General features: G+C 45.2%; 2 protein-coding genes across 2 annotated transcripts in view; one reads left to right on the top strand and one right to left on the bottom strand.

The window, feature by feature from the left end:
* The first annotated feature begins 587 nt into the window (after window positions 1-587).
* SARC_09927 (hypothetical protein) lies at window positions 588-4,761 on the top strand. The gene has a single exon (XM_014296039.1). It carries the CDS (start codon window positions 833-835, stop codon window positions 3,098-3,100), a length of 2,268 nt encoding a protein of 755 aa, XP_014151514.1. The 5' UTR covers window positions 588-832; the 3' UTR covers window positions 3,101-4,761.
* Window positions 719-9,012, bottom strand: part of SARC_09928 (hypothetical protein) — a 15,740-nt gene continuing 7,446 nt past the window's right edge. The window contains exons 9-14 of the mRNA XM_014296040.1: window positions 8,275-8,371; window positions 7,251-7,397; window positions 6,813-7,004; window positions 6,483-6,626; window positions 5,868-6,024; window positions 719-5,150 (exon numbers count right to left, since the gene is read on the bottom strand). Of these exons, the coding sequence (XP_014151515.1) occupies window positions 4,858-5,150; window positions 5,868-6,024; window positions 6,483-6,626; window positions 6,813-7,004; window positions 7,251-7,397; window positions 8,275-8,371 (1,030 nt within the window). The 3' untranslated portion in view covers window positions 719-4,857. The remainder of the gene's footprint in view (window positions 5,151-5,867; window positions 6,025-6,482; window positions 6,627-6,812; window positions 7,005-7,250; window positions 7,398-8,274; window positions 8,372-9,012) is intronic.

Genomic DNA, 9,012 nt, shown 5'->3' on the forward strand with positions numbered 1-9,012 from the left:
ATATACATTTAAAATACGGAAGTATGCTCTAACCAGCCGCCCACGCTTAGGCGGCTGGTAGGCCGCCCGACGGCCGACGGCCGACAGTGACCGTACATAGCCTTTTTGGTTTTTTCAATGGTTGGTTCTTTTTTTTTAAATAATATATAATTTAAATATGTACAAAACAAAATGTTTGTTTTTGTAAAATATGATGAAAGTTTATAGACTATTCTGAAAACAGAAACTGAAGGGGGCAGAGGCTCCAGAGCACCTGATGAGGTAAATATTTGACGAATATTGTTTTCAAAACTAAATACTAATGTTTTAATATGAAAAGATTAAAGAACAAAGAGTAAAAGAAAAGCTGAAAAGGAGACTCAGATACAACCACCCAACTATTGGAGAATGGTTTATGTATGGCCAAAGAATTTACTCTTCGGTTAGCATCATATTTTTCTTTGTTCTGGTTCCCGATTGATCTAGCCATTTAGGTGTACACGATATGGCAGGTATTGGTCAAATCTTTATTCCTTACACAAGATGTTTTGTTCCATTGGACCGGCTCTTGAGAGAGATGCTTCAAACCAATATGTGTCAGATAGATACAAGAAGCATAACAACCTGATAGTAAACAGACAGGCTGGTAAAAATTAAACGTTCCAGTTCGCTTCTCTTCTTTCAAGCACTTGTTATAAATACCAAGGTGATGTGTACAATCATTCTCATACAGTTTGTACTGTGAAATATTGAGTATACAAACTTTTGGTATTGGGTATACAAAAAATTTCGTTCACACATAGTTTGACAATTGCGAGTTTAGTAAAGAGGTTATACAGCAGATAAGTAGAATATGGTGGCGTTATCATCATTCGCAGTAACATTGTGTGCTTTAGTGGCATGTGTACACGCACAGCCTTCACCGGCGAGTCCCGATCCACGATTGGACTCTCGTTTAGTCAACCTAGAATCTCAGACTGGCTCAGATGACAGACCCTTGGGCCAGGTTATTGGCATGTCGACACTATTATTGGCGTCTGACGAGTATTCGTCTCGATTGCCTCTCAGTGTGTTGCAAGGGTATGGCACAACATACGATATGTACATCAACGAAGTACCTGATCTACTAGTGCCACACTGGCATGCTATTGTTGTGACAGATACGTGGTTTCCCCACATTGAAGAAGTACGAGCTTACGCGAGTGAGTACGGAATTCGTATGGTTGTGTTACATTCAACACCTAGCGATATCGACACCAGTCATCTGAGAGTAGCAGCTGATGAGACAAAGGCAACACATGTAGCCTTTGATGCTAGCCCTGTCACCGCCGACATTGCAGACGTGATGAACATCAATGGGGTATGGGCTGTGGATGAACTACAGGCTCAGTCAATATCTGCATTAGAAGGAAGTGAAATTATCACATTCATGCGTTATATTAATGACACACCGATAGCTGGGGCATCTGAACCAGTCGCCGTGATTAAAGTCGACTCTGTTCCAGCCGAGGATGAACTTTTGGTGCTCACTGACGCTAATCCTGCAAGAGGTAGTGCACGCCGTTCAGCCGAGGCAAAAGGGCCTGTCTCCACTGGTAAACCTGCTGCATTCATAAGCAAGACTGTCGCAGGCACAGAAGAGATGCATTTCAGATTCAGTGCGAATACCGCGGCTATCGACGAGGATTTGAGACCGAGTTACGTCATGCCAACGACCTTCACACACTTCAACTTGGCTCTTGGTAATGTTTGGTTTAATTGGGTAACGAGAGGTCTATACCTGGGGCAGCGAAGAATATCACTGGGGATACATATCGACGATTGGTTTATTAACACCCAACTACTCGACACCGAAGAGATTTTCCGCATCTCAGGCGAGGACGTTGAGATTGCAGTACAGTGGAAAGAACAATTGAAGAGCATACTACCTGCAGGTAGTATGGTAACTCTGGAACCAGCATTCAATGGAGGTGGCATAAAGATGTTCGGTATTGACGAGAGCGATAATCTGATCAATGCCTCCAAGCAGCACGTAGACGAGTTCAACTGGGTATCGCACACTTGGACGCACCAGAATCTGGACTGGTTAGAAGCAGTAGAGTGTAATAATCTAGAGAAGGAATGCAATCCCGATGCAGACCGTTACACAGCAGAGTTAAGCTACAATATACGTGTTGCTGAGGGTCTCGAGGTGGACAATTATGGCAGCCTCGTGCCAGTGTGGGAGGGAAATGAGATGACCCCGGCGGGAATCATGCCGATGAATACGACTTTCTCGCGAAACTCATTGGTAACTCCAGAGATATCTGGGCTTTGGCCTGCAAGCTATGATAGCACCCCTCCTGCCGGACGTAAGGCTTACAACAAAAACGAGTTGCTGCATAAGGCTTTTAAGGCGAATGAAATTTACGCTGTTACCGGAGACAACTCCAGACCAGAATTGAGCGCCAAAAATCCCTATCATGGTATGATCACTACTGCCAAGCAATATGGCGTCGCGGATTTGCTTATCATGCCCAGATACTCGCCCAACATCGCGTTCAGTTGCAACTCCAAGGCGTGCTTGACGCACTACTATGACGATTACGGTGCGTGTAGCTTTGTAACGTACGGTCCCAGTTGCCCTGGTAAGAATATGACAGGTGATGCCATCCTAGAACGCGAGGCTAAGACAGCTACGGTACCCCTACTACAGTATAGGCACGATCCATACATGTTTCATCAGGCGAATGTGAAGGCTAACGAGTTCCGAGGTGGACAAGCACCTTTAGTTGGGCAGTGGATGCAACTGGCAATTGAGGATCTATTGCAGTACGTCAACAAAATGCCAATTGTGTCAAGGAAGATGGACGATCTAGCCGACCTATACAGGAAGCGCATGTCGCAAGATAACGCGGATATGAAGGCTTATATCCAATTCGACACACTGGGAAACCTCATGTCAGTAGATATACTGTCAGAGAATGACTTCGATGTTACGCTGACTATCAACCAGGCCTCCACAGCTGTGGCGATTGTTGATGAGGCCGACGTCACCGAAGTGCACGGATTAGATATGAACTTATACAAGAAGATATTTGGAAATTCGGTGAACCGCTTCAAGATGACCGGTGTGTGGTGAGGGGAGAAATTACGATTTGTACATGGCAAACAATAGTAGATAGCATAGATACACAAAAAAAGAGGCCATAGAGTCCGCTAACAATTAAGGCGCACGACCAGGTGGATTCTACCCTTTCTTCTATTTCCGCCGATCTGAAATTCAATCAAGACGATCAAAGACAATGCGCCAACTGCAGGGATCATACACATATCTCAATACACCTGTGCTCGAGGCACAATTGCGGATAGCTACTGCATAAACAAAAAAATAATGAAAAGAAATTTATATCAAATGGTCATACTCGTACCCGGACTAGACTACTTGTGATGGAACGAGCTTTATATAGCTTTATATAGTCAATGCGTTGTGCAACGCATTTTTAGTTCGCTAAGTTTCGTGGGTCTTCAATCCCATCAGCTTAATTGTGTATATCAGCAACCATCCACAAAACTGACCGGTGTCCATGCATAGCCAAAACCTATTGCATCGTCAGCCTATACACACCCCTTCGGTGCATATCTCTGATTCGACGATCAGGTGTCATCTCGCAGTGCGCCTCAGTATGATACTTGCCGTGACTTTGTATCACTCTCGGCTACGACTGTGATGCTTTTGCTCTACCACAATTACGTTCTGATGCTCGGCTAATCGGACTGATCGAGGGGTCGAGTGGAGTGCAACCTTGGTAGAGAATGGTGCACACATTCCGAACGTCATGCCTATTTGATGTGCATCGATGTAAGTACTAGTTCACATGAGCACTGTGGGTGTACAAAGGGACTCGGGTTAAGCCCCCTCAAGCGGAGGGAAGAAGAAGCCCATGCATGCATCCGGTTGTGCAGCAGGTCAACGTTACTATTAGGTGTTAATCGACATATATTGCATCAGATAGACCTACCACTGAAAACAATTTTTTTTCAGATGGGACAAGTTTGGTACTGTATTTTTGTGCGTCGGACATTCATGGTTCCTGGCCTCCGGCGGCCAGAGCAAAAGTCAGTTCTTGTCCATATAGTGACCTAAGTATATCAGCATTGCAGATTTTGGAAATTATCATCGCGCAAATGTGCGCGTAAGCCCAAGAAGTATACTTAGCCAGGATCACACACTGACCTCTAGATAGGCACTTCTCAGGAGCTCGGAAAGAGCCAGTTAGTCTGATAGCGGCTATATGATCGGTCACGTATCAGGACAGCACCCGCTATACCAATATACCACTATACCACGCACAAGAGACCATGTAGACACGAGTACGGCGATTTTCACACGCCGGATTATTGCTACCAGCGTGGTGCCTACGATGACAGCTCTCCAAAGGGCTTCCGCCCGGTGGCTGGGCGCGGTCGTTTAGAGTCACTTGTCGGTTGCGGAGTTGGTTGCAGCGCTGTGAAAGGTCTTTTGGGGACGCACCCAGATATCGCGTTCTCATCTGCACATCCGTAAATTAGGGTAGAGGTTTCAGCATGACGTCACGGGGATATGCACAGTTAGAGATAGAACTCAAGGGTTTGTACAGAGATATAACACATACAGATACCCAAGTTGCTCATAACCCACGGTACTCATTCGAGTGGTCAAGGTTTAATAAATCTTATACAAAGCGCATTGCACGTGCTGCGACCGGTTTAATAACTGTGACCAATAGCTCCATTACATTTACATTATTCCGATCACTACTTCCAGTCTGACCAAGTACAGTACCTTGTGTAAGTGCATTTGGTCTGCTGTGGATTTGCGCAGCCAATACCGCCGGGCAATTCTCATCGTTAGTCACCTCACCACGACTGTTTTCCGTGGATATAGCCCCCCCCTTCCTTGGTCCTGCGTGATCTGTCCTGATTGCTCTGATTTGAAGCCGAGCTGCCCCGATTTTCTTGATTCCGGTCTGGTGTTTCCTGAGTTTTATCCGAGGTTTGTGAACCAGTTTGTATGGGGTCGGCTCGGGACTTCTTCTTCATAGCCGACAGTTTAGCCTTAAGTACACCATTGGCACGTTCCATATTCTTAGCTGTGGTGATGAGGGCCAGGTAGCGCAATTCCTGTTGCTCGTACTTGGCTGTGAGAGTGTCTGTAGAGCAGAAGGGGAGAATCAAGGTGTGACCACAAATCAGTACATATGGCGGAACGAACTGCAGTCACATGTATGTCTAGAGAAATACCTCACATACTCATACACTGAGTTACAATCGGGCACACGTATGAGCGTACCAATAGACCAAACTAATAGACCAAGAAGATTCTGAACCGCCGCATAAATTCGTATGTGTAGAGCCTTTCGCTCGTAGTAACTGTAGAAAGCAATAGCAAAAGGTACAGATATATAACCGAAGGTGCTCTCGGAAAACAATACACGGATGACATCGGAACACTCGCACAACATACATGCACAGCTAACGCACATTTTTCAAAAGAGCGATAGTGTACTCGTACAACTACAAGGATGCAATGCCTCGTATTAAGCGCATCATTACGTACATCACCCGCTCTCACGATTAGATTATCTCTTTACCACCGCAATGCAAACATAATTGATACGAGCGTACGTACAGCTACTACAAAAACCAACGTACAATTGGCATACACGCACCTGCGACTGCGGAAAGCAGGAATCTTTGCGATGTTGGTGAATCATCGATACAATACGCATACAGGTATATACACTCGCGCATACAAGTACAAGGACATAGATGTAAACGCCACCACCAAATACCACTTAGGCGCTCTCCGAACAACTTCGACTCCTCCGATCTATCTCATGCAATACATATTGATTCATTAAGCTCACCTAGTTGCTCTTTGTAAGTAGCGGCTTCCTTACGCGCCACTGTTGATTGGTGTTCCAATTGGCTATCCGTGTCTATTCGGCTGTCACGGTCCGACAGCAATGCTTCTAACTTTTTTTGGTAGTCCTTCGACTCTCCTTGTGACGTTTCCAAGTGCACCTATGTATTGTAGAATGCGTCATATTTAACAATGTATCTGATACGAATCCACAACGAAAAACATTCAAACGCGTTATGAGATGCCTCGGAATTGTATGGAACTGCAATATTAACACATCTCTAGCCATTCGACATCTGTTTTGACCGCGCTTGTGGCCGAACGCACTGAGGCAGGTTGAAATCTTAGACCTCTGGTACCATTATCAGTGCTCATACTTTCCTAGAGACATGTATGTATATGCAGGTATACATATATCCACACACATTAGTGGCAGTGAAACCAAAATTTTGGAGCTGTGTCTCTGGCAGCTCACACGCGACCGCCGCGCAATTCAAGCGACTTGGCATCCATGCACCTCGAGCTCTACCAACTCTGAAACGTAAACGTGTATACGTACACACACACATATATATATCTATATATATATATATATATATATATATATATATACTAATACACTACTTCTACAATCCAGCTCAACCCGCGATTGTTTAAGCTGTGTTTGTAGTCGCTCGCACTCAGCCGCTTCGCCCTCCAAGCACTCTTTAAGGGAATCAACATCCGTCTCCGAATTCGCAACCCTTTCCTGCAACGCTTTAGTCTGGATGGGAAGTGCGATTGAAAGGTATAGCGTAGCATTGCTGTAAGTTTCTATAGGATCGTTCCCGTTTGATGACACCGAAGTTAGTTGTCTGGTCAAAAGGAAACTCCTACCCACATGCAAATTAATACACCAGAATACATAATAACATCGGACGCCACACGCATACAAATAACAGAGCCATACCTTGACAAGCTCTGCATCCAGCAGCTTTGTAGCTACAGCCTCTGCCTCTGTGGCCGCGACCATACTGTCTCGTAGCTGATGTGATATTACTTCTGTGTTAGCCACGGCAGCACTGAGCACAGCCAGTTGCTGCTCAACCTGTATCATCTCGCGCTGAGAGGTGTCTAAACGTTCCATAGCCGCGTCCCTCTCCTGTGGTTGGTTGTGATTTCGTACACATACATATTCACATGTTCGTATGTCAGCAGCTACTATTCTCATAAATACATGCAGTTCTATGGTTTGCCGCTTTGCTGTTAATTAACCTCTTCGTCGTGTTTTAAAAATGAATCATACAATTCATTGCTGGGGCAAGATGTCTGTATATCCTTGTTAATTCCGGGAAGATGCCAAAGCCCCACGACACATGTACATATATAAACACATGCGCATACATACCGTTCGCATCCCAGCCAGAGCCTTCTCAGCATCTGCGGAGATTTTCTTGGCTTCTCCCTCTTGTCGTACTGCGTCAGCGGCGTCTAATTGTACTTGCTTGTCGGTGGCAGCCTTCAGCTCGGCCTCCAGCGCTGCAATCACGGCCGACTGGAGAGTATCAGAGTGATTCCAGTGAGTGAACGTTGCCTACGTGTGCTAAAAACAGATCGGACCCTCGAAATACAGTGCAGTGCAGTGGGTGTCGGCCAGTCGTTAGTGTCGCATGTGCTGTAATTTCGCATATTTGTTGAGAACGAATATAGCCGCGTGTACCGTCGAACAGCCATCGCTCCTTGTTCGAGCCCGTTGGTGAAAGTCACAATCCCAGCATACACTGATTGCACCCTGAATATTGGTGTTTCATCAGAAACGCAGGCACTATTCACCTCAAGCAACACTACCCATCCCGACTTGTCCTGACCTGTCCTTTGAACTTGGACGGAGATCATTATTCGGTAACATATCCCAGTCATCTAGCTAGACTTTTATTCCTGCTGAGCCTCTCTCATCCCAGGCGATAGGGAACACATAGGGCACAACACATACACACTCGAAAACACATCAATCACGCCAACCTGACAACACCAGCACGGACCATGCCACCCGGCGTATCCGTACATGCACGCCCTAAATATACACACCTAACATACCACTGTGTACTGATATGTAGTGAAGTCGAAGGTATCCATCAAATCGAATATAAGCATGCTAGCAGATATAGCTGTACATACACGTTCCAAATATACACACCCAACTGATCACTGTGTTCTGTTATGTAGTGAAGTCGGAGATATACACTATATCCAATATATGTATGCAAGCAGATAAATTCAGCTCAGCCCAAGCTAATTCAGCATAGCATATAAATATATACAAATATACGCGTACATACATGTGAATATACTAACGCATATTATGAATATCAAAATTCATTATACACTCACGTAACCCGTCTAAGGTCCTATATTCACGAATAAGCACTCACCCGTTGCTCCAAAGCGGTCTGCTGTGTATTGCGAGTTTCCTCTGCCGCCTGGAGAGCTGATTGGGCGCGTAAAAGCTCCAAAGATATATCCGAACATCTGGCAATTAGTGGTGCATAGGTACAAGAGTATACGCAATACAGTCGTCAGTGTGTATATTTAATAGCGTGCGTGTTGTAGAACAGTTCCGCCATTTCTGGATACTAGGCCTGTCGCTAGAGCATTATCGCAATTGGTATATCAGCCAGCGTAAATAACCGATATTATGACAAGGTCTCTTACCATCTGATTAGAAGGAAAACACGTGTCGCATTAATTGGGTAGACATCCTTTTACAGGGGCAGTGAGCTGTACAACCATTTGATATCAACCACCAAGATGAAAACTAAAATTCGGTCAGTAATTATACGATTTGACCACACACCTTTGCCAGTACATGCCACGTACATAGTGGCAGAAAATTATCATTAACCAGCTTGGGTGTGATTCACCAAAATTTTGTAACGTAGAATCAACCCCCGCACGGAAAGCAATGTGGCATGTCACTTCTCAGCCACTGCGCTACGAACAAGTGCGTGCCTTCAATTTGCATATATACAATACTACACACACATACACACACACACACACACACACACACACACACACACACACACACACACACACACACACACACACACACACACACACACACACACACACACACACACACACACACACACACACACACACACACACAC

Source organism: Sphaeroforma arctica, assembly GCF_001186125.1.
Source record: "Sphaeroforma arctica JP610 unplaced genomic scaffold supercont1.1084, whole genome shotgun sequence".
Lineage (NCBI taxonomy): Eukaryota > Ichthyosporea > Ichthyophonida > Sphaeroforma > Sphaeroforma arctica.